Source organism: Sinocyclocheilus anshuiensis, unplaced genomic scaffold (assembly GCF_001515605.1).
Source record: "Sinocyclocheilus anshuiensis isolate Anshui unplaced genomic scaffold, SAMN03320099.WGS_v1.1 scaffold2090, whole genome shotgun sequence".
NCBI lineage: Eukaryota > Metazoa > Chordata > Actinopteri > Cypriniformes > Cyprinidae > Sinocyclocheilus > Sinocyclocheilus anshuiensis.
This window is the reverse complement of record NW_015560626.1, coordinates 844415-870134: the sequence shown is the minus strand read 5'-3', so window position 1 is coordinate 870134 and position 25720 is coordinate 844415. Positions and strand designations below refer to the sequence as shown.

At 41.1% G+C, this 25720-nt stretch overlaps 1 protein-coding gene across 1 annotated transcript in view; it reads left to right on the top strand.

Moving 5' to 3' along the window:
* The window catches only part of LOC107681970 (E3 ubiquitin-protein ligase HUWE1-like), a 50012-nt gene extending 25248 nt beyond the window's left edge, over positions 1 to 24764 (top strand). Inside the window, 44 exon segments of the mRNA XM_016478364.1 lie at positions 124 to 521; positions 613 to 808; positions 911 to 1078; positions 1207 to 1355; positions 1979 to 2045; positions 2186 to 2409; positions 2586 to 2797; positions 2919 to 3101; positions 3301 to 3467; positions 3565 to 3704; positions 3801 to 3876; positions 3962 to 4060; positions 4315 to 4445; positions 4883 to 4891; positions 4985 to 5144; positions 5292 to 5520; positions 5783 to 5961; positions 6036 to 6125; positions 6234 to 6394; positions 7257 to 7302; positions 8056 to 8412; positions 8706 to 8889; positions 9490 to 9614; positions 9701 to 9924; positions 10009 to 10403; positions 10687 to 11165; positions 11207 to 11298; positions 11881 to 12565; positions 12892 to 12986; positions 13101 to 13257; positions 13411 to 13543; positions 17277 to 17482; positions 17636 to 17886; positions 19281 to 19383; positions 19661 to 19810; positions 19893 to 20138; positions 20263 to 20380; positions 21239 to 21379; positions 21496 to 21783; positions 21868 to 21973; positions 22058 to 22175; positions 22266 to 22447; positions 23343 to 23533; positions 23717 to 24764. Of these exon segments, the coding sequence (XP_016333850.1) occupies positions 124 to 521; positions 613 to 808; positions 911 to 1078; positions 1207 to 1355; positions 1979 to 2045; positions 2186 to 2409; positions 2586 to 2797; positions 2919 to 3101; positions 3301 to 3467; positions 3565 to 3704; positions 3801 to 3876; positions 3962 to 4060; positions 4315 to 4445; positions 4883 to 4891; positions 4985 to 5144; positions 5292 to 5520; positions 5783 to 5961; positions 6036 to 6125; positions 6234 to 6394; positions 7257 to 7302; positions 8056 to 8412; positions 8706 to 8889; positions 9490 to 9614; positions 9701 to 9924; positions 10009 to 10403; positions 10687 to 11165; positions 11207 to 11298; positions 11881 to 12565; positions 12892 to 12986; positions 13101 to 13257; positions 13411 to 13543; positions 17277 to 17482; positions 17636 to 17886; positions 19281 to 19383; positions 19661 to 19810; positions 19893 to 20138; positions 20263 to 20380; positions 21239 to 21379; positions 21496 to 21783; positions 21868 to 21973; positions 22058 to 22175; positions 22266 to 22447; positions 23343 to 23533; positions 23717 to 23819 (8213 nt within the window). The 3' untranslated portion in view covers positions 23820 to 24764.
* Positions 24765 to 25720: the final 956 nt, after the last annotated feature.

Sequence of the window (25720 nt, the reverse complement as noted above, 5' to 3'; positions counted from 1 at the left end):
TTATAATTAAAAAATAATTATTTAAATTCATTAGCATTTTGGATGTTTGTTTTTTTTTATTCAATTGTATATTTTTTTGTTTATTTTTTGAGTTTATTCAATTTTTCTTTATGACTTTTTCAGATTCCGGCTCTGTGGCTGTGGAGATGGCGCCCCCTAAAGAAGAGTCAGAGCAGAAGGAGTCCAGCACAGCAGCTCCCTCTACCCTTCAGGACCCCTCTGGTTCCAGCGGGATTGTTGTACATGGGATGACGGAGGACATGATCACCGTTTTGATCCGCGCCTGTGTCAGCATGATCAGCGTTCCCGTGGATCCGGACACTTTACATGCCACTTTGCGTCTCTGTCTGCGTCTCACGCGTACACACCATTACGCCATGATGTTTGCAGAGCTCAAGAGCACTCGCATGATCCTGAACCTCACGCAGAGCTCAGGGTTCAATGGCTTTACCCCATTGGTCACTTTGCTCTTCCGTCACATCATAGAAGACCCAGCCACCCTGCGACACACTATGGAGAAGGTTCATATTCACCCGAAAACTACATTTCTATTATCTTGGGTGTATTATCTAAAATAGTTTGTCCTTACTTGATCACTCTCTCTTTTCTCAGGTGGTACGGTCTGCCGTCACCAGTGGTGCAGGAAGCACTACTTCAGGTGTGGTGTCAGGTAGTCTGGGCTCCAGGGAGATCAACTACATCCTACGTGTCCTCGGCCCAGCGGCCTGTCGCAACCCAGAGTGCTTTATGGAAACTGCCAAGAGCTGTATCCGAATTGCTCTCCCAGCTGCAAGAGGTGCTGGCACTGGTATGGTGGAAACCTCCCAGAAATCCACCCAAAAATAATAAATCAGCATATAGTGTTGTTCTAAAGCCTAATAACCAATCACAATCTCTCTCCGTTAATCAGCCTCAGATGATGAGTTTGAGAACTTCAGAATTAAGGGTCCAAATGCTGTTCAGCTAGTGAAGACGACACCTCTGAAGCTGTCCCCACTGCCCTGCATACCAGAGACTATTAAAGAGGTCATCTATGACATGCTGAATGCCCTAGCAGCATATCACGCTCCAGAAGAGGGTAAGACAGAAAAATGAGAGCATGCGTTTTTATTTAGTTCATGGTCCAGATCTATCAAGCTGTCATCTCTCGTCAACATCCACTTCTCTCAATGCTTGGGGGGTCCATTTGGGTTTGTTTATGTGTAGCAGAGAGAGGAGAGGAGCGGGCAGCCGCAGTACCGGGAAGTCAAGACCTGTGTCAGATCCTGCAGGATGTCGGTGATGATGTCTACCAGCAGTACAGACTTACCAGACAAGGCAGTGATTTTGATTCACAGTCTGCCTTCCACATCAATGTAAGAGTTTTATATATGTTGTGTAATATCTGTCAGATGTTTGTGCATTGCATCAATTATCAAAGAATGCCATACTTCGCATCACTATTGATAATAAGATCAATCTATTTTATCCAGACCTAGAAAATTCAGCTAATTTTTTCTCTATATCTGGATAAGTATAGCAAAATATTTGTTTCCAGACTAATTGGATTTTTTTAAAGCCATTTGTCAGATGAAAATTGAATGTTGGAAATCTGCTATATTAATGACATCAAAATGTGTGGTTTGTTGCTTAGAAATATTTTTTTACTTTTCGGAACAATCAGACATGTTCTTTCTGGTGGACTAGTGGAAAATATTGTTCATTGAAACATGAAGATGGACTTGCTTGACTTAGGGTGGCAAAAAAGCCTCCTCAACACTTTATTCACTACATAGCACCAGGCCTGCTCCAATGCCATGGCATGAGTTGTTTTTTGTTTTTTTTGCATGGAAAAACACTACTCACTCATGTACAAATCTAGTTCAATTAGCTGCTCTGTGAAAAACACAAGTAGCCCCAAGTGTACAGTATGTGTACGATAATGGGCTCAGAAATGTGGGATTTGCATTAATAGTGGGTGTTAATTATACTCTATCAGACTCAGGTGTTTGCTGCAGATGGTGCTGTTGCAGAATCTTCCCAATCTGGAACTCCACAAGGAGAAGGTGTGAACTGCTATACATACACACAAACTTTAAAGCTTAAAACCTTTTCTTTATACAATGACCATGTTTTTCTCACTTTCACTGGTTTCTTGACTTGCCCTTGTAATTTTTTCCTGTCATTGCTCTTTCTCTGTCTCTAGCCTCTACGCCTGAGGAAATGCGTGAAGAGAAAAAGGAACAGGAGGGAGAGAAGGGAGCTTCCTCGGAGGAGAGCCGAGCTGCCAAAGCTAAGGCCAGCAAACCCCTGATGCCTACTTCTACCATCCTGAGGCTGCTTGCAGAGCTGGTGCGCTCCTATGTTGGCATCGCCACTCTCATCACCTCTTACAACTACGCAGCTGGCCAGTCAGAGCTCATTAAGGAGGTGAGTCACATCAGTAGTTGTACAACCAGTGTTTCAGGTCAAAGGTTTCATTTTTCACGTCACTGTTTTTAGAGAACTGAGCCTGTTTATGCAATATTGAGTTATATATTTTTTTTCTTTCATCTTAGCAAACATCATTCATCATGTGTAATAATTGTGACCATATATATGTACAGGATTGCAGTGTGCTGGCATTTGTTTTGGACCACTTGCTCCCACACACCCAGAACTCAGAGGACAAGGACACCCCTGCCCTTGCACGACTTTTCCTGGCCAGCCTCGCTGCAGCTGGCACAGGCACTGATGCCCAGGCGTCCCTGGTCAACGAGGTCAAGGCTGCTTTGAGTCGAGCATTGGGCATGGCAGAAGGCACAGAGAAACATGCCCGGTGAGTCCTGCTGCCTAGTCACTATACTAAAATTGACTTTTAAACAATTAAGACACTGAGAATGTACTTAATTGGATATGTACAACAACTTGACTAAACTTTGACTTTTCTCTCTTTGCAGCTTGCAAGCAGTGATGTGTATCATCAGCACCATTATGGAGTCGTGTCCCTCCACCTCGAGCTTCTACAGCACAGCCACAGCCAAGACCCAGCACAACGGCATGAACAATATCATCCGACTCTTCCTAAAGAAAGGCCTTGTTAATGACCTTGCACGTGTGCCTCATAGCCTTGATCTATCCAGGTATCACAATAATAATAATAATGAACATTTGATATATTAGAAGTATGTAAATTTTAAGGCAAATATTTCTTTTTTGTTTAATGATGTTTTAATCTTTGATCTTTGTCCTAACCTTGGTGATTTTGCCTAATTGATTTTTAGGCAAAAGTTAATTTTTTTTATTTTGTTTTATCTCATTGCTGTTGTTGGTTTCTTGCAGTCCTAATATGGCAAACACAGTAAATGCTGCTCTGAAGCCTTTGGAGACATTGTCGCGAATTGTGAATCAGCCTAGCAGTCTGTTTGGGGGTAAAGGGGGATCCAGCAAAAACAAGACCGAGCATGACACTGTTGGCACAGTCAGGAACAGCAACACCCGAGATCAAGGTAATGCTCATATCATTGATCACTTTAACTCTCAGCAGAGTATGGATACAGTGCCCTTGCTGAGTGTTGTGTGTTTTATATCTAATTTTGTGTACAGGGGAGGCAGGCGAGGCAGAACCAGCAGAGAATCGTGACCGTGGTCAAGCCACAGGTGCTGACCTGATGGATGGAGAAACCGAGGGTGACACCGTGGTCATTGCTGGGCAGCCTGAGGTGCTAAGCACTCAGGCCATGCAGGTTAGAAGCACAGCAGTTTGTGGAACTGTTCTCTGTTGTTGAATATGAAAATCCTCCTCCAGCTGAACAATGTTTGTTATTCATGTATTCTTGTAGGTGGAGAATGAATTGGTGGATTTGATTGATGAACTTTTAGAAAGAGATGCAGGAACTGTTAATAGCACCATCATTGGTAAGTGATTTATTTGGTTTCTGGCCAAATATGGAAGCGATACAGAGTTGGATTTGTGTTTTTGATTCGGGTTTATGTTAATTAGTGGGTCGCTCTGGAGAGGACGAGTCTCAAGAGGACGTGCTGATGGATGAAGCTCCTTCCAATATGAGTCAGGCCTCCACTCTCCAAGCCAACAGAGAGGGTAGGACGTGGATCTCTTACATATTCACTCTTGGAACTTATGACAGTGACCCATAAATGCTATAGCCTGCTCTGACCCATAAATGCTATAGCCTGCTCATTGGGCCTTATAGAAAGGGGGCCCACCCTCTGAATTTCATTGACTCTGTCTGAAACTTATGTTATGTTTCACATTTATATTGTTATTTTTCACACTGGGAATTTTTCTTTATACTCCTCAAATCTGTAGCCATTTTGTTTTCTTTACTGATTTAGACTCTATGAACATCCTTGAGCCAGAAGATGAGGAGCACACACAGGAGGAAGACTCCAGCGGCAGCAACGAGGATGAGGATAGTCAAGATGAGGAGGAAGAGGAGGAGGAGGAAGAAGAGGAGGAGGATCAGGTAATAGTTGTTTAAAAAGCAAAGTCAGAAACCACCCTAACTCTCCAAGCCAACAGAGAGGGTAGGACGTGGATCTCTTACATATTCACTCTTGGAACTTATGACAGTGACCCATAAATGCTATAGCCTGCTCTGACCCATAAATGCTATAGCCTGCTCATTGGGCCTTATAGAAAGGGGGCCCACCCTCTGAATTTCATTGACTCTGTCTGAAACTTATGTTATGTTTCACATTTATATTGTTATTTTTCACACTGGGAATTTTTCTTTATACTCCTCAAATCTGTAGCCATTTTGTTTTCTTTACTGATTTAGACTCTATGAACATCCTTGAGCCAGAAGATGAGGAGCACACACAGGAGGAAGACTCCAGCGGCAGCAACGAGGATGAGGATAGTCAAGATGAGGAGGAAGAGGAGGAGGAGGAAGAAGAGGAGGAGGATCAAGTAATAGTTATTTAAGCAAAGTCATAAACCACCGTAGAAAAGAGTGATATCTACTTTTTTCCATTCTTTTCTCATTGTGTTATGTGTTCTCAGGATGATGAGGAGGGAGATGAGGATGATGATGATGAAGGTTCAGAAATGGAACTGGATGAAGATTTTCCTGATATCAATGCTGCTCCACACATTCGTTTTGAGAGATTTGACCGAGACGATGACCTCATCATTGAGTTTGATAACATGTTCTCCACATCTGGTAAGAAATTAGTAGTTTAATAAACATCTTTCAGCTACTATACATTTATTCCCTTTTTAGTCAAAGTAGTCAGTTAAACAGCCATAAGATTTTTTTTTTTTGACCAAATGTGTCATGTCTATTCTATCTGTCTTTTGTGCACTTTAGCTGACATCCCTCCCTCACCAGGAAATATCCCCAGCTCCCACCCTCTGATGGTGCGTCACGCTGACCATGGCTCACTGACTCTGGGGGGATCAGGCACCAGCAGCAGATTGGCTCAGGGCATGGGACGCAGCCAACGCTCTCTCCGCCAGCTCACGGCCAACACAGGTCACACGGTCCATGTACATTACCCTGGTAACCGGCAGCCCAACCCTCCTCTCATCTTGCAGAGGTGAGTCCTTTAATGAACTTTTTTGCCTTTGTTTTATTAAGATATGAAATTACATGATTTACAGTGGTGCAGAAATGTGCACATTTTATTATTTTATTAAATGTGCACAAGTTAATTGTTCTTTTTTACCACTTTTAACAGCTTTCGTTGCTTTTCTTGGTTTCCTGTAGTTCCAACATGGCAAACATCATAAATGAGACTCGTTTGCAATTCTGTTTGTTGCCACTGCAGCTTCAAATTCCTTATTTTGTGTGTGTGTCAGATTATTGGGCCCCAGTGCTGCAGCTGATATCTTGCAGCTGTCAAGCTCTCTGCCTCTGCAGTCTCGTGGTCGTGCACGTTTACTGGTGGGCAACGAGGACGTGCACATTATTGCCCGTTCGGATGATGAGCTACTGGATGACTTCTTCCATGAGCAGAGTAGCACTGGAGGACAAGCTGGTGAGTCTCCCACAGACAAGCTGCTTTAAAATTAACGATTACAGATGAACCTGCTAAACCCTTGTGTTCTACAGGCACCCTTTCAAGCATCCCGACTGCCTTAACCAGATGGACGGATGAGTGTAAAGTCCTGGATGCCGAGAGCATGCATGACTGTGTGGCAGGTGAGACAATCTCAAAATGAATATATTACCATCTGTTGTTTATGCAATGCAGGAAGAACTGCTAAACGAGTTTTTCTCTAATGTCAAGTCTTGTGCTTGGTCTCTCAGTGGTGAAGGTCCCCATACTGCAGCACCTGGAGAGCTTGCGTGATGAGGAGCTGGAGGAGCGCAGGGAGAAGAGAAGGAGACAGTTGGCAGAGGAAGAAGAGACGGCCAAACAGAATGAGAGTTCTGCAGCTGGAGAGGAGTCCCGGGAACAGAGCCTACAGGTAAAAGAGAATGGAATGTGAATGAATAAAGTTAGAAAATACGTTTGAAGCTTTAAATTGTAGTGTAGTCAACAGGCTGTATTGCAGACAAGTGCTTCTATCATAGACACTTAGTTGATTTATAATGGTAGCAATTGAGTTTTGATGTTTTGGTCATGTTTACAATTGCCAAGCAGTGTTGCTTGCCACGTTATAAAGAATTTAGCTGATGTGCGGTCACGCTTTTGAACGTGCCTCATCCATTCATGCGCTACCGTACAAAAATGTTTTTGAAGAAAAATCCCTTACACTCACCAAGGCTGCCTTTATTTGATAAAAAATACAGTAAAACCGTAATTGTAAAATATTTTTATAATTTTTCAATTTGAATATATTTACAAATTTATTCCTTTGACTCCCACAGGACTTTTAAGAATTTTCAGAAGCCGTTACTCCAGTCTTTAATGTTACATGATACTCCAGAAATAATTTTAGAATGCTCAAAGATTTTTTGATTATTTTCAGTGTTGAATAAAGTTGCAAAATATTTTTGTGAAAACTGAGATGCATTTTAAGGATTCCTTCAAAAACATTTATTTAAAATAAATATTTTGTAACAATGTGCTGTTTAGTTCTCTTTTTTTTATTTAATGTAAAGCAGCTGTTACTATGCTAATGCAATTCTTCATATTTAATTTATGAATTCTTTTGATTTGCTGTATAATGTGAAAAATATTAAATTTACCATGATTTATAAGATTGAATTCAATCAGTACTGATTTATGGCAGTGCCATGGGTATCAGCCAGGACAAAGGTCACATTCCTAATTCAGTGTGAATTTTACAGTAAGGGTGGATGAATTGTTGCTTTAATTTCCCACAGGGCTCTGGGCTTGGAACAGTCAATGGAGCTGGAGAGAATGCTGCGGGTAAGAACATTGGATGTTTGTATCTTTACAGAATTGAAAGTTAATAGCTAGTGTTTTAGTGCATGTTTTTGTTAATTGCCGTTTCATTGAGCACAAAAAGTGCAAATCAAACAGTGTTTTGTTTCTAAAATGTAAAAATGTAATCACATATTTCATTGTGAAAAACCAGGATTCTGGATGAGCTCTTCTGCGGGCTGTGGGATGAGGTAGTAGTTTGTATAGTTTTAGGATCACACCAGATCTGGGAGATAACTATACAGTCTACTGTCTTTCCCACGGTAACCGCTTCTACAGCTGGATGATCTTCCTGCCCATCTCCAACACTGTAACGCTGCTAGGCAACAATCAATTGCTCAATCAGTCATTTCTAGGCAACTGTTCAATTATTTATAGGTTTACATTTCTACATGAATTGTATTCACCACATTACTGTCAGTATGAACACATCTACATTATTTTAATTAAAAAAAATTTTTTGCTTTTGGCTGTCAAATGTTTGAATGTTGTTATCGTCTTTAGTTGGATGAGGCTACAGTGGATGTGTTGTGGTGAGGTAGTAAGTTGTGTTGTTGTTGGGGATCAGTATAGTGTGGCCCTCGAAGGAGATAACTATACAATTTACTGCCTTCCTCACTGCAGTCACATGCCCTGCCTTTTCATTACCTTCTACAACTGAACTACAGTGTCATTTATCATGTTTATCTTAACTTATGTCCACAATACTCATTTCTTCTCATTCTGTTATCTGGTCAGAAGGAGAACAGGCCCAGAGTGGAGTGTCATCCTGCCTGGACCCTCCTCGCACCTCTGAGGGTTTCCTCACTGCGCCCCCATCAGGAGAAGTCACCCCAACCACCCCTGCCCCGCACGAGCAAGCCCTCGTGTCTCTGGAAACAGCCATCAGTCAGCAGGTGCACCAGCCAATCACGGAGCTGCTACTGGCTGAGTCCAATCCTGACTCTCACGGAGCCTTGGCAGGGGCGGGGCTTCCCCAGCTCTCAGCACCTGATAGGCCGAATTGTGAAGCAGAAGCATCTCAGATGGAGATGTCACCTGCACCCACTATTGGTGAGAGAGGAGGAGGAGGAGCATTGGATGCAGTAAGGGAAGGTAGATTAACTTTGAATCCTGTAAAATTAGATTTTACGCACTGTGGTTCAGTGGAGTGACATTCACATCACAGTGAATTCTTCTCCTTATTCGACTTAAAAATGCCACGGCTAAATGATCTGTGAAGATGCTGAGCCTTTATCAAAATTGTTGTATAATCCCACTGCATTCTACATGGAACTACTGCATGTACTTTCCCCTGCCTTTTGCATTGCGTATGTTGAATTGTCTACCAATTGCGAGCATGAGTTGAGTTTTTTTTTTTTTTTCCCCCCCTGCTTTCTCTATCTCAGCTTCTCTCAGTCCAGATATAGCTGAAAGTTCAGAGCCTGTACCAGTGGGTGTGTCTCAGCTTGAAGGTTCACCCATGGATACAAGCAGTCCCGCCAGCTCCGCTCCACCCAATCACATGTCTCAGGAACTGTCAGGAAGTGGTGACAGTGGCCTCACAGACAGGCAAACAGATGCAGAAACAGGGTGAGTATTTGGACCACAGTACTTCATAGATAAATATATCAGTAGGGATCGGCTATTATTGCATTCTTGTGTTTTTGTTTTATAATAAGTGTCTTTATTATCTTCATTACTACTACTACTACTATGTATTATAAATGAATAAAATAATAATAACAATTATAATGGTATTGATAAAATATTACTACATTTTTACAATTAATAATAATAATAATTGTACTAAAACATTACTGTTAATCTAGAAAATAGTGGCTGTTATACTGCTGATATATTATTTAGAAATGTTTGCACAAAATTGGTTAAAATTCACAAAAAATATTTGAGAACAATACACATCTGTTAGCAAGATAGTAGGATTTAGAGCTAACAAAATGCCTGAAGGTCTGTTTAGTCATTTATTGGCCAATGATGATGGTCTCAAATGGTTAAATATTGCTTAAATTATCTACCAGTCACTTGTTAGAAGCTTTCTTCCATTTGCATTTGAAAGTAAATTTGCTCTTTAATTTTAGTAAACAAGGGACCACACATCTAACAATAAGAATAATATACTTGGTTTTATATAACTATTGAATTCTTACCATATGATGATCTTTATTTCAGCTCAACTTCTGTTTCATCTCCTGGTGAAACCATGCCACGGAGTGACAGTGCAGATAGCCAATCGCAGGCAATCCAGGAGGAGCCCCTCCCATCCACCAGCAATGAAGAGGATGACCCTCTGGCAGGTTGGTGTTTCAGTTTAGATTGATGATGGATATAGCCATGAGCCATTTCTCAACTTTGTATCACATTTTTTGTCACTTCCTTGCAGGCATCAGTCTGCCAGAAGGCGTGGACCCATCTTTCTTGGCAGCGCTGCCTGAAGACATCCGTCGGGAGGTGCTGCAGAACCAGTTGGGAATCAGACCTCCTTCTCGGCCTCCTGTCGCCTCCACGTTGGCAACGTCAGCTAGCACTGTGCTGGCAGGAGGGCCAGGGGTTACTGAGGTCAGCCCAGAATTCCTAGCTGCTCTCCCACCTGCAATTCAGGAAGAGGTATGAGTAGCAATTTGCAGAGACATTTTAAATAACATGTCTGAACAGGAAAAAGTCTTGATGAATAGTTTCTTATGCTATCAGGTCTTGGCCCAGCAACGGGCAGAGCAGCAGCGTCGAGAGCTATCCCAGCAACCTCCACAGGGCGATCAACCTCTGGACCCTGTCACGTTCATCCAGACCCTGCCCTCTGAGTTGCGGCGATCCGTTCTGGAGGACATGGAGGATAGCGTGTTGGCGGTCATGCCCCCAGATATTGCAGCAGAAGCTGCAGCACTGCGGAGGGAACAGGAGGCCAGGCAGAGACAGCTGATGCATGAGAGGTTGTTCGGTCACAGTTCTTCCTCAGCCCTGTCTGCCATCCTACGCTCACCTGCCTTCACAAGCCGCCTCGGTGGCAACCGTGGGGTACAATACACTCGATTGGCTGTGCAAAGAGGAGGGACATTTCAAATGGGAGGGAGTGCCAATCACAGCCGGTGAGTGTGACGATAAAAAGGGCTCGACGCTTGAAAAATACCAATAATAAAAATCTCCATGCATTACCAGCTGCTTTTTAACCTTACATTAAATAAAACTGATTTTTTTACACTTTAATGCCCTGCAGGGACTTTTTTTATTCACACACATGCTTCTAAATGCAATTTACAGTTTGCACACCTATTTTAGTTGCAAATGTTAGTGAAACACTTGCGCTGTATTTGTTTATGAACAAGTACATTTAATATCTCTAATTCATCTTTTGTTTGCTTTTGAATGTAGGCCCTCTAGCTCTAATGTTGATTCTCTTCTGCGTCTGCGGGGGCGTCTCTTGTTGGACCATGAGGCCTTGTCCTGCCTTCTAGTGCTGCTTTTTGTGGACGAGCCCAAGCTCAATACCAGCCGCCTCCACCGAGTGCTGCGTAACTTGTGCTACCACTCTCAGACACGTGGCTGGGTCATCCGCAGCCTCTTGTCTATCCTTCAGCGTAGCAGCGAGAGTGAGCTCTGCCTGGAGACTGCACGCCTGGAGGAGTCCCGTGGCAAGCGCTCACTAGGCCAGGGCCCTAGTGGAGGAAAGGTTTCCGCTTCATCCCCGCAGGCTGCTGTATCCTCTTTGTCATCGTCCTCCTCCTCATCTTCCTCTCTGGAGCTGTTGAACAGAGTGGAGTCGCGTAGTTCCAGTCAGCTCTCCTGGCTGTCTGTTTCAATGGACGCAGCTTTGGGATGCAGGACCAACATGGGGGCATGAGCTCGGGAGGGCTCGGAGGTGGAGTTTCAGGAACGGGAGTAGCATGTGCAGGGGGAGGAGGTGGATCAACTGTTCACATCCACCCACAGGCTGCTCCAGTTGTATGTCGACATGTACTGGATACCCTCATCCAACTGGCCAAGGTACCGGAGCACCTATAGCCAAAGGGCACTCATCACTTGTTAGTGCATTAGGCATGTGTATCATCAAATTTATACAAATTCAAATTATATGGTATTGAATTAAAGGGATAGTTCACCCAAGAATGAAAATTCTGTCATTAATTACTCACCCTCATGTCATCCCAAACCCGTAAGACCCGTAATCTTCGGAACACAAATAAAGATATTTTTAAATCGTGGTCCTACCACGATAAAGGTCCAGAAATGTAGCAAGGGCATCGGTAAAACAGTTTTCTTTTGGCACAAAAAGTATTCTTGTAGCTTTGTAAAATTATGGTTGAACCCCAGATTACGGGGTTTGGAACAACATGGGAGTTTTTAATGACAAAATTTCCATTTTTGGGTGAACTATCCCTTTAAGTAACAAACCAGTTGTCCTCTCAAAAATAAGTTTAAAAAAAAAAATTTCATGACAGAAAGAAGTTCAAACATTAAATGCAATAAAGTAATGCACAAGATGTACTAATTATACAGATGAAAGTGCAAAGCAATAAAGAACATTTGTTTTTAAGTTTTTGTTTCTCTCATTCTTATTTCTACTAGGTATTTCCCAGTCACTTCACTCAGCAGCGCTGTAAAGATCCCCTGTCGTCGTCCTTATCAGAGTTGGACACTCGTTTTTGTGCCAGCTCAACACCGACTCCCAGTGGAAGCTGCCGGTCTGGTGGCACCAGCCAGAGCAACTCCTCAGCTACCCTGAGTAATCCCACTTCTACCCATAATTTCCTGAGCGCCTGCACAGTTACACCACAGTCCCTGGGCATTTCCACTGATTTCTGGGATCTCCTGGTCAAGCTGGACAACATGAATGTGAGCCGTAAAGGCAAGGCCTCCATGAAGACTGTGCCTCTAGGGGGTGCTGGTGAGACAGAGGGGGCTCTATTGAGCCTTGAGGCGTCTCCACTGGGCCAGCTGATGAACATGCTCTCCCACCCAGTAATCCGCCGTAGCTCCCTTCTTACTGAGAAACTGCTCCGTCTGCTCTCTTTGATCTCCATCGCTCTGCCTGACAACAAGGCCACGGAGGTTCCAGCCAGCCACCCAATGCCTCAGGCCCCAACTGCCACACCCTCTGCACCTGCCACTCAAACCACAGCGGGGTCAGGGACCATCTCAGCGGTGGCAGGTACGGGCACCACGCAGGGCTCAGTGGGCCCGACGCCCTCTCAACCAGCCACCATGGTATCTGTTGCTACAAGCAGCACCACCACCTCCGGCAGTATTGCTGGTGAGTCTCTCTTAGAGCATTTAAAAACAGTTTAAAACGTGGATTAATACCAGCTGATTTGTGTTGCTATAACAGTCTCCACTGAGATAAAATTCTAATTATAAAATGGATAGTTCTGGTTCTTGAATAAGATTGGCTGAGCCACAGTTGAAGGCGTTTTAAAATAGCCTAATATAAATTAGGGATGCTTGATTTAAAAACATCACAATCATGATTATTTAACACTGTTAAGAGTGGATGATATGTATAATGCTGGTGATTGACCAGACAATTGTGTTTGTGATTTTGGCAGTAAAATATTCAAATGTTATATCTCATTATTTTAGCAGGAAAACAGAAGCCAGCAGTGAGCAGCACAGACATTGAAACCAAACTGGCCTCTACTGGACTAACAGAGAAACAGCTGCAGCTCTCTGTGGAGGTATTTAATGATGGTGCACGCACATATGTCGCCTCCTGTATGGTTCTCCTAACCCTGGGCTCTTTTGACTCAGCTCAGCAGGCGGATTAGTTACCTCCTGTGGTTTGTGTCCAGGTGCTGACATCCCACTCGTGTTCGGAGGAAGGTCTGGAGGATGCGGCCAACATCCTGCTGCAGCTGTCCAGAGGGGACGCACCGACCCGAGACACTGTATTGAGACTTCTACTCAGCGGGGCACGTCAGCTCGGATACACTCTCTGCAAACAAATCGGTCAGTACTACATTACTACCCTGTTTTTGGTAGTATGGTCACTCATTATGGCAGGATTACGTGCTGAATAGTGAATATGTGCTATATGTATATGGCAAGCGTTTTGAAATTATGAAATGTAATCTCTCTCTTTTGCTTCTGGTCTGTATTTAGGCACTTTACTGGCGGAGTTGAGGGAGTATAACCTGGAGCAGCAGAGAAGAGCACGTGCTGATGCTCAGTCTCCTGAAGCTTCTCATGAGGACCCATCCATCACCACACGCCTAAAGGGCAAGATGACCAGCAGGTGAGGACAAACTTTCAACCTATGATACCGTTTGGGGTAGATTCCCTAAAGGTCTGTAAGAATTTTGAAAGAAAACGGCCACTAGTTGGAGCTAACAAATTTTTGGCTCTGTAATCACGGTAGTAGTCCGGCCTTCTTGTCAGATCCAAAGACTCACCGCAATCGGCCAATAGGGGGCGCTACAGCGATCAAAAACGCAAAAGCCCTCATAACTCCTACACTGTTTGACCTAGTCTTATATCATTGGATTCCTTGGCTCAATCAAAACAAAATGGCTATCTCCGATTTCATTTCCGTCTATAAAAATCCTAGGTCCTAGGTTTTTCACCCGATCGGAACCAAACCAGTGCAGAAATGTTCTTTGGACAGTGAATATAAAAAATTATCAAAAAAAAGTTGAAATTTCAACTCACCGTCGCGTAGGGACGCAAAAACGTCTGTTAGGGACGGGGCCATTTTTACTAAAATGGCTATAACTCCTGAACGGAATGAGATATCTTCACCAAACTCGGTACACGTGTGCAAGCTCAATCTTTGGTCAAATATAAAAAAAGTTCTGCCACTTGGTGGTGCTATAAGACGAAAAAAACATAAAAATGACTAACTATGCAACCGTTGGTCCGATCGACTTGAAAATTGAAAGAAATTTAGGCACCTATTGGACAAGGTTAACGGAGGTCAATCAGAACAAAACTCGGTGGGCATGTTCGACTCATGGCCCTAAAGGTCTGTAAGAATTTTGAAAGAAAACGGCCACTAGTTGGAGCTAACAAATTTTTGGCTCTGTAATCACGTGGTGTTTCACAAATCCACACAATATGCATATCATTCGATAGACCTCCTCATAATGCACAACTTTGCCTCAAGAACCATTGCTGTCAGTCAAATCGTTCATTAATTATTCACAAATACGTTAAAAACCTACTTTTGCAAACTAGTCCTAGGTTTTTTGCTCAATCTCGATCAAACCACTGCAGCGATATTCTCTGGACTCTTTAGATCAATAATTATCAAAAAAAATAAAATAATTTTGTCAACATTGACATGACTCTTAACAAGCATGCAAACTTTCATGGAGATCGGACAATAGGTGGCGCTATAACAGTTGAAAAGGCCTCAAAAATACAATATTTGTATAGAAAATGACCTCAAATTGTAGAACATGTACATATATTCACAAAAACACTAGATATTCATATCATATGATAGATCTCCTCATTCTGAACAACTTTGCCTCTGGGACCGATGCTGTCAATCAAACTGGTCATTAAATATTCAAGATTATTTAAAAACGCTACTTTTGCAAACTACTCCTAGGTTTTTCTCTCAATCTCGATCAAACCACTGCAGTAATATTCTCTGGACTCTCTAGATCAATAATTATAAAAAAAATGTTTAATTTTGTCCTTTGGTTAGCTATAATGGGGTCATTTTAAAAGGGGTGTGGCCAAATATACCCAAAAGCCTATACAACCTAAAAGAAAACTCAAAACTTTATGAAACTTGGTGACAACATGTGACAGAAGACACTTAACAAGCATGCAAAGTTTCATATAGATTGAACCATAGGTGGCGCTATAACAGTTAAAATGGTCTTCATATCATTTGATAGATCTCCTCATTCTGAATAACTTTGCCTCTAGGATCACTGCTGTCAATCAAGCTGTTAATTAAATATTTGAGATTATTTAAAAAAAAACTACTTTTGGTAACTAGTCGTAGGTTTTAAACTCAAAATCAATAAAATCAGTGCAGTACTATTCTCTAGACTCTCTAGGTCAATAATTATCAAAAATATGTTGAACATTTGCATTTGGACACAATTATAAACTGGTCATTTTATGTTATTTACATAGTGTACCTAAAGGCCTATAAATCCTAAAATAAAGCCCACAATATCTCTCAAAACTGTAAAATGATGCATAATTTCATTCTAAACAAGCATGTAAAATTTAAGAGCGATTGGGCAAAAAAAAATAACACCATAATAGTTATAAAGGTTAAAAACACGGTGTTGAATGAGAAATTGCAAATATAACCACTAGATGGCAGCGGAAGACCACTAATAGGCTCATTAAATGTCCTAAAACAGTACTGTTCATAGGTTAGCTAATGGATTCATGCTAAGACATTATAAAATCACTGTTAGAACATTTAAAATCACATTGAGTCAAAGTTTACCATTTTGTTCATACAGACATATCAGTTTTTACAATTATACCAGATTATGATTACAGTGAAACCTGAAAATGACATATACACTCTTAAAAACAGAAGACTTGCAATAAGTTTGGTCACCTATCATTTATTTCAAATATCTATATCTGCAACAAAATGTGTGTGCGTGTATGTGTGTGTGTGTGTGTGTGTGTCTGTGTGTTTAAGTATGCTTATTGAGTATTAATAAACTAGTTTAATCATTTCATTTCAGTGTGTGTGTGTCTGTGAGCATATTCTCCATTTTGGATGCGTTTTACTGTCAGCCATACATCCAGGTTGGTCTAGACCCTAAAACATACCATCTTAAAGTGCTTGAACCCCGGTAATTGCTGCTTGCAGCTATATTTATTTTATTATTATTTTTTTATATTTGGAAAGTATATTAAGATTATTATCTATTATTATAAACTTATAAAATATAAGACTTTATTTGATTAAAAATCAGTAATACTCTGAATTAATATGATTATTTTTTAAACTTTTTTAATTTTGTTACAAAACCCCCATGAACACTACAGAATATCAAATTATATAACATTTCAGAGTATACTTTCCCACCCCTACATTTATCAAACAGAAAATAACATTAAAAATAATAAGTTATAAAATAAAGTAATATATGCAAATACAAAAATGAAAGCGAAATAAAGATAATGAAATAACATTCACCGATGTATTTTTATTTTTTTTTAATTATAGTACATTGGCTTTCAAATTACATTCATCATTACATAACATTCCACTTTATCTATCTATTTACAAATTGCCTAAAAGGGGACCACACCTTTTTAAAAACCTCTGCTTTACCTCTTATTGCATATGTTAATTTTTCAAGAGCAAGGTTGTCAGACAATTCTTTAATGCACTGTGAAAGAACAGGTCTTTGGATGTTTTTCCATATTAAAGCAATAACATGTTTAGCTTGTATTAAACTGAAATCTATGAGCTTCTTTTTGCTTGCATTTACTGACGTACTTTCAGGATATTTATGCAATAAACAAAGCTTTGATTCCAAAGTAATATTTTCTCCGGTCATTTCACAGAACACAATCAAGAACCTCCTTCCAGAACATTTGCAGCTCCCTACACAATATTATTATTATTACAATTTAAAATAACTTTATTATTATTATAGTTGTGCTGCTTAATAGTTTTGTGAAAACTTTGATAAATTTTTTAGGATTCCTTGATGAATAGAAAGTTTGAAACAGAAATGTTTTGTAACATTATAAATGTCTTTACTGTCACTTTTGATCAATTTTTTTTTTGTCTTTGCTAGTGTCTTAATTTCTTTCAAAAAAAGAAAAAAAAATTTAACGTGACCTTAAACTGTTGAACAATAGCCTCTAGATATAAACTGGTTCAAATCCTATTTGATGTGGTTAATGTTGATAAAAGGTTTTGCTAAATGAGTGAAAATTGACATTTGCTGCAGAATTTTTCAGAATGTTATCTCCCATCTCCTTAAAAGGGTTCTTTACAATAACAGTACTTGTTTTTAAATGAATTGCAGATTTGATGGGTCAGAGAGTGTGGTGATTGTGGCTGCTCAGAAGCGCACGTTAGGTGGTCGCGAGCTGCAGCTGCCCTGCATGAGCTCGCTCACGTCCAAGACCTCCACGCAGAAGTTTTTCCTGCGTGTGCTGCAGGTCATCATCCAGCTTAGAGAAGACACACGGCGGGCTAACAAGAAAGCTAAGCAGACAGGAGGAAGACTGAGTAAGTCACTCTTTTTTAACACAGAGGCGTCCTCTAATACTTTAAGAACATTTCCACGCTTCATTTTGAACCTTTCAATTGAGTCTCTTCTCCCATTGAGCGATATAGACAGCTTCACAGGTCTCACTAGATTTATTCTCCATTTGTCTCCAGGTTCGACCAGTCTGGGCTCGGCCAGCAGTATCCAGGCTGCGGTCCGTCAGCTAGAGGCTGAAGCGGATGCCATCATTCAGATGGTGAGAGAGGGGCAGAGGGCACGCCGTCTACAGCAGGCCCCCCCACCCTCTTCAGCTGCATCCTCTTCCGCTGCTGCTGCATCCGCTGCTGTGGCTGTGGCTGGATCGTCTGCCCCCAGTACCTCTGCAACCAACAACCCCCCCACTGGCACGGCCAGCTCAGCCACGGTTAGCATGGGCCGCACTGACAGCAGGCAGACTGCTACAGACTGTACTCACCCTCGCACACACTCATGCTGTTCATAATATCCTGAGAATTTCTTAATGATGCTATCTGACTTATCACTTATTACTGACTTATTTATCTTAGTAAAGTTACAATCCATTTTTTGAGGGACATATTGCACCGTATTTCACATAGGGCAGGACGAAAGGCTAAAGATGTTTTTCAGTTATTCGACAATATTTGTTGTTTAGGTCTGTCTCTATTGTAGATGCGTATTTCAGTACCTCAGATTCATAATGTTTAATATAAGAAGTAAAATATGGTAAAAATGTATGATTTTTTTTTTACCACATTTACATTTATGTATTTAGCAGACAATATCTGTAGTATACAATGCCGGTTTTATTAGAGACCTAAATCAGAAAGCAAGCTAGAGTAAAGAAATGCTGTTTTTTTTTTCCTAAATGAACAATAATTTATGTAGAGTATTGATATAGTAATAATTTAACAATTTAGTTTAACAATAAATTGGGTAAACTGCAATATTTACCTTTTTTTCAGTTCAGAAGAAATGATTTGGAAATTCATGCAAAAATGATTAAGACTTTCCAGCTATCATTTTTGTTTAAACCTGAGAGTGTTTTATAATCTTGAATGTGTTCATACTCCGAGGTGAAATATCCTGTCAAAAAGGTCTTTAGGAAACCTTAAAAATTCCAATTAAACTGACTTTGAACTCATGATGCTTAGTTTTATATCACCAACAAAATCATTGTGAAATATCTCAATTATTTATTATACTGCCAAGCCCTGATTAAACATCAGATATCATGATACAAGTAAATATTTGCTTGCAGTTCAAAATTAAAATTATGCGTCCTCAGCTCTATTTATCAAACACCTGGACACTATTTTAAAAGTTACTAAACTTACACTGAACTCACAATTGTTTTCCAGTGACAAACCAAGTAATTCTGTAATAAGACCTACCAGTGACTCTTTTCTAAACCCCAAATCTCTGTTCCACTTCTCTACTGCTCTGCATTGTTCTGCATTTAATGCACAAAGTCTGTATGGTGCAGTGTTTGAGATATCTGAATGTTGCATGCATCCAGCTTTGTGATTCTCTCTCGTCTCTGGCTTTGTCTCTTTGTGTGTGGTTTGATTTTTGGCTGGCTGTCAATGCTTTTTTGCTTAAGCTCCATCCCAACCCTCTTTTTCTCGACAATGTCTGAATGTTTTGATGCATGATACTGAGTCTCAAGCACTGCTTCTGGTTTCAGTTTGTGATTACCCCCATTTCATCTTTTTTCCTACATTATACACTCTGTCTCTTCTTCTCTGTCGGGGGGAATTGTATTGAATCTCACCCTGTTCCTTGGTTCCCCTGGTTCAGTCGGAGGTGCACTCGGTTGCCGAGCCCCTAGCAGCTCAAGGAGATGATTCGCCCATGGATGTGGACCAGCCCTCACCCCTAGAGCAGGACCAGGCAGCATTAGGTGAGGACCTGTGAAACAATAGATGTGACGTGATGGCTTAGGAACATCAGTGGATGGAATTATAGCATAGAAATCACTGAACTTCATCAAATGTGACTGCTTTAATTTATAGTAGCACTGCAGGGTATCTACCAGTTATGTGATCTTAAAGTAATTTGTGAAAATGGATGAAAATGTGCTTACCTGGTGCTGCATTGATGTAACTCGAGAAAAATCATGGTCTGAAATGACTGGCTTATATAGAATGCTTGTTAAAATATGGTTTGTGTGTGTGTAGGTGAAGAGAGCAGCAGTCAGCAGGAACAAGAGGAGCGTTTGCCTGACCTGCCACTGTTGAGTGAGCAGCTGTTGCTGGATGAGCTATGGAATATGCTAGGGGAGTGTCTGAAAGAGCTCGAGGAGTCTCATGACCAACATGCAGTTTTAGGTATGTTTGTTTATTTATTTTTGAAGAATTTCAGAAGTAAAGGAATTATTTTGTGCTAACAATTCTCTTTGTACTGCTGTAGTGCTTCAACCTGCAGTGGAGGCCTTTTTCCTGGTGCACGCCACTGAGAGGGAAAGCAAACCTCCGGTTCGAGACACTCGAGAGAGCCAGCTGTCACACATCAAGGACGAGCCACCCCCCCTGTCCCCTGCGCCACTTACCCCCGCCACCCCCTCCTCTCTGGACCCCTTCTTTTCCAGGGAGCCCTCTTCTATGCACATCTCCTCGAACCTGCCTCCAGACACACAGAAGTTTCTGCGTTTCGCAGGTGAGTCAGTCAAACACAAGCTGTCCTGTGGTCCCTTATGGAGGTTTCACACAGTGTAGAGGAACACATGATGGATACTGATGAAGGCTGTCCTCGATATGAACTCCCTCTCTGTCTTAAACAGAGACCCACCGCACAGTGCTGAATCAGATCCTGCGACAGTCCACCACTCATCTGGCAGATGGGCCGTTCGCTGTTTTGGTTGACTACATCCGCATCTTGGACTTCGATGTCAAGCGCAAGTAAGATACTGCCTTTTATCCACCAAATTCCAAAGGAAAAATTAGTATTTAAAACATTATTATAATGTCATACAGTCTTCACTGAGCGCTTACACGGAAGCACACGGGAGAGTTTGAAAGCCTCAGCGGATGCCTAATGTATCTGCACATAGATGGATCCGCTGACAGACGCTTGATTTCAAACTCTCCCGTGTGCTTCTGTGTAAGCGCTCAGTGAAGAGTGTGAAGCGATGATCATTCTAGCCAATCAGTCATATCTGTTGGGCGCGTGAACACATTGGCCAATCAGCAGTTTTAAGAATCCACTCAAATGTTAGCATAGTTTTTAAAATGTCAGTACCGACTGGTACCGAAGTCAGTACTTTTGACACTATTGTATGACAAAACATTATATGAAGAAAAAAAAATTAAGTATTTTTTTCTCCTAAATACTGTAATCTTACTAATATAATGCAAACAACACATAATTGCGATTACATTTTGTATTACCTTGATTTTTGATGTCATACTAATTATAAATTAGTGTATTAAAGTATTGAATGTCTATCAAGAATCATTATGGAGAATGAGAATTACAAAAACTCGGAAGTAAAACATCTGTAATGTAGTATTTAGAATTTGTGGAAAATGTGCTATGTCAATATATCTAAACAGACTTTTTGTTTATGCAAAATATACTTTATCATTTTTATTTTTCACGATTTTGTGGGTGAAATAAAACCCAGTTGCATGTATTTGTGTATTCAGTTTTAGGTTTTTTTTTTTTTTATGTATTTGTTTTTTTTGGGGGGTTCTCATTTTCTCTGTTTTTTTTCTCTCTCTGGGTTGAGTCTTTTATCTAATAAGTGTGTCTCTTAGGTATTTCCGTCAGGAGTTGGAGCGTCTGGATGAGGGCCTGAGGAAAGAGGATATGGCCGTCCATGTGAGGAGAGACCATGTCTTTGAAGATTCTTACAGAGAGCTGCACCGCAAGAGCCCAGAGGACATGAAGAACAGACTGTAAATCTCTCACGCTTTCTCACTCTGCCACTCTCACGCAAACATGCCTAGTATTTTACACACAGCAGCAAGAGCAAGGCAGTTTAGTTTCATTCTTATGGTTTCTTTCTCTACAGGTATATAGTCTTTGAAGGAGAGGAGGGTCAGGATGCAGGTGGGCTGTTAAGGGAGTGGTACATGATCATCTCCAGAGAAATGTTCAACCCTATGTACGCCCTGTTCCGCACTTCTCCTGGCGACCGGGTCACCTACACCATCAACCCGTCCTCCCACTGCAACCCCAACCATCTCAGCTACTTCAAGTTTGTGGGACGTGTGGTTGCTAAAGCAGTCTATGACAACAGGCTATTAGAGTGTTACTTCACACGCAGCTTCTACAAGCACATCCTGGGCAAAAGCGTCAGGTACCAGCAAGAATCTGCCAGGTTTAGGTCTTATTTATCTCAACGATCTTTATGAAACAAGCTGAATTTTTTTGTGGTTCATAGGTATACAGACATGGAAAGCGAAGACTATCCCTTCTTCCAGGGTCTGGTCTACTTGTTGGAGAACGATGTGTCCACTCTGGGCTACGAGCTGACATTCAGCACAGAGGTATGTATTTTGATACCAAGCATACTACCTTATTTCTGTCATTTTTAGTTATGAAGAAACCGGCATGATAATCACCTCCTACAGGTCCAAGAGTTTGGCGTGTGTGAAGTGAGAGATCTGAAGGCCAATGGTGCCAACATCCTTGTCACAGAGGAGAATAAGAAAGAATATGTGCATCTGGTCTGCCAGATGAAGATGACAGGTGAGCATACACTCCAATAAACATCACTGCTTGTGAGAAACGGGGGGGTTCAGGAGTGTATCAGGGAGCTGAAACATCTGTGTTTCTCAGGTGCAATCCGTAAGCAGCTGGCTGCCTTCTTAGAGGGCTTCTATGAGATCATCCCCAAGAGACTGATCTCCATTTTCACTGAGCAAGAGCTAGAGTTGCTCATCTCCGGCCTGCCTACCATCGACATTGACGACCTCAAGGCCAATACAGAATACCACAAATATCAGTCCAGTTCTATTCAGGTTTGTACACGAGGACAAAATGACAACATGAAATGAATCTATTATTTATTATTGTTTTATGACTGATGTCTTCAACTCTGCACATCATTCTGAAGTTTTCCTTGATCTTTGATCAAAATGTCATTTACTGCTGTCACACAGCCAAGGAAAGGATCATAACCAATAGAGTGCTGCAGGGATGACGTATTTTTGCAGGCCAGCCTGGAATTTAGCGTCACCCTGGTTCTCTCAATAGAATTTTTCCATTTGGCTTTTGGATTATTGAAGAAAATAAGCTCTGTGACCAACAAATATTTAGGATTCTTATACATTTTACTCATCAACAATCTTCACAAATGAACACCGCTTTCTGAATTTAAGCCTAAATTTTGCCAGAAGAGAAAAGCTAAAGTTAAACAAACTACACCACAGACTTCTATTTCAGCCCCACTAAGCTTCTGACAACTGTTTGTCTCTATGTAAAATATTAGATGAATTTTCCTGTTTGGTGTGATGTTTAATGTCCCCAGTAAACTCTGTAGTCCCATTGTAGTCCCCAACTTGTTAGCAACCACCTTTTTCAAGACAAGTAAAAGTGGGATAATGTATTTTATGTTGTAGAATAAAACATTATATCTTGAGCTTGTGTTAACCACAGACCTTATTTCAGGTATTTCACCAAAAACCCATTGACTTTGAGGCAGTGGAACCAGAAGTGCAGAAATCCTGACTCATTTCTGGGTTTTAGGACTTAATCCTGCAGCACTCTATAATTTTATAACCAGCCAGTTATTTTCCTGCTATGTTTTGTACTTGTTTTTTTTTTTTTTTTGTCTTAATAGCCCATTGAAGCATTTACTTCTCCAGATGTATTCTCTACCTGGTTTCAATTTTCTGTCCTCCTCACTCTCCACAGATCCAGTGGTTCTGGCGTGCATTACGATCCTTTGACCAGGCTGACCGGGCTAAATTCCTGCAGTTTGTTACAGGCACATCTAAAGTGCCACTGCAGGGCTTTGCTGCACTGGAGGGAATGAATGGCATCCAGAAGTTCCAGATCCACAGAGATGACCGCTCCACTGACCGCCTGCCCTCTGCGCACACTTGGTAAATGAGCCCCGATGCCTCAAAACACAATACAAATGTTTCCACACAATGCATTCAGAAATTCCATAATGCATGTAATAAAGCAGCTCTAAAATATATGTGCTACATTGCATGGCATGGCATTTGTGGTCTTATGCACAACAAAAAATTCTTTGACACCTCTTATTCTCTCTCTCCTTCCAGCTTTAACCAGTTGGACCTCCCAGCGTATGAGAGCTATGAGAAGTTAAGACACATGCTGCTGCTGGCCATTCAGGAATGTTCTGAAGGCTTTGGACTGGCCTAAAGACTGTCCTAAACCCGTACACAGACACACACACACACAGAGATATGTAGACTTACATGTTGTTAACTTATGACACACATGCATATTCACACTATCATACATACGGCCAAGACCTACTTCTAATCCACATAAAACAAACAGATGGACGGCTAAACGAGTGACAGAGATGTATTGACATTGCCTACTACACACAGAGCCTCTCATTGACACACAACGAACTGTATTTGGTATATGTGTGTGTCTCACTTCCCTATTAAAATTACAGAGCCTGAGAGGATCACAGGATATCTGTGGACTAATATAAAAGACATTTTCTCCATTTAGTTTGGTTTCTCTGTACAAAAGGTTTGGGAGTTTATTATGTTTAATCTTTTTTGTTCTTCTCTAGCTGTTAAAAAGGAGAGGACTGTTTTGTGTGTAAAGAGGATGGTTGTAACCCTCTGGCAGGGGGTGGGGGGGTCCTCTGATTGTCCTCTGTTGCTAATGTGTGACCTCACTAGCTTTGCAAATGGGAACTTTAATTTGGGGGAGGGGAAGTCATGGACAAGGGCGGGAGGGCGAGAACATGGAGTGAGGTTTTGGTGAAATTGCAGACGTGCAGGGATTTTCAGAACGGGGACATTTTTAGGCAACTTTTGTGGTATTTTTGGAGAGGAACGCAGATTTGAGAAGTGAAGGACTGAGATGTGCTCAGACACGTGCGGTTATTACCCAACTGCTGATGCAGCCTCAGCAGCTAATCAGAACGTAAATTGCTACATAAATAAATGCATAAAATGAGCCCACTGTGTCCTCTAGAGTTGTTTCAATGTATGCCTTACACATTTGCTCTAACAGGAGCAAATATCATTTATATGTTAAGAAATATACTGATGGAGGTCCATGGAAACTAACTTGACACATGCTGTGGGGTCCAAGTATTAAAAGCTCTATTCTTCATCCTGAGTTGTGTATGAGGAATTCTGTCCAGTTATTGATCACCTGCATGAGTGTCACATTTATTGCTTTGGGTTTTTGTTTATTCGCATTTTAGGACAGGCTTTTTAGCCTTTGTTCTTGCCCTCTTCCACTCTTTTTGCATGGGAGCTGGTGTGAAGTGCAATGAGTGGCTCAGACCATCTGGAGCTTCCAGTAATGTCCCTGCTGGGCTTCTGTGCTGTTAGGATATACAGTTCATCATGCCTGCTTTCTCCTCCTCACCCCAGACTGCAGGAGTCCACTTGGCTAGACTGACAGCTCTCAACATAAAGTGCAAGATCAAAGGTTGGAGCCGTGATCATTTCCTGAATTTCAATGTTTCTTCTGTTTATTCCATTGAACCCTGAAAATCTTCTTTTTTCAAATTTGGTATACCAAAAATGACCAGTCATTTAAAAATTGCTTGTAAATCTCTCATTGTGCTATATTGTCAACATATCTTAGATTAAATGTTTTGTCAGCTTGTTTTCTTTCAATTAACACAGGTTTTGTATTTCTTTTTGGAACCAACTGATTGTAAGGCCTCATTGATCTGAGCTCAGCACCTCAGATTTTGAGTAAAAATAACAAATATTTTTGTATAATTTTGTTAATGTTCCCTCAAAAACTGACGTGCATGAGCTCAGATTAATCTGTTTCAAAAAATAAATACAAAACAAAAGTTAAAAGGAAACAAGTGGACCAAAAATTGAATCCAATAATTGTTAACAATATAGCATAAATTATAGCATATAAAACCTGTTTTATATATATCATATTTTGGGGGGGAAGTTGTTACACCCTGTGTGAGCAAAGTCAGCAAGTTTTAGTCCAGTGTGATAACATTTCACTAGCATTTTCAGGCAAAAGAAAATCCTCTCCAGGTCAAAATGACCAGAATACAACTTGAAGGTTGAACCATCAGAATGTGCCTTTAGCTCACT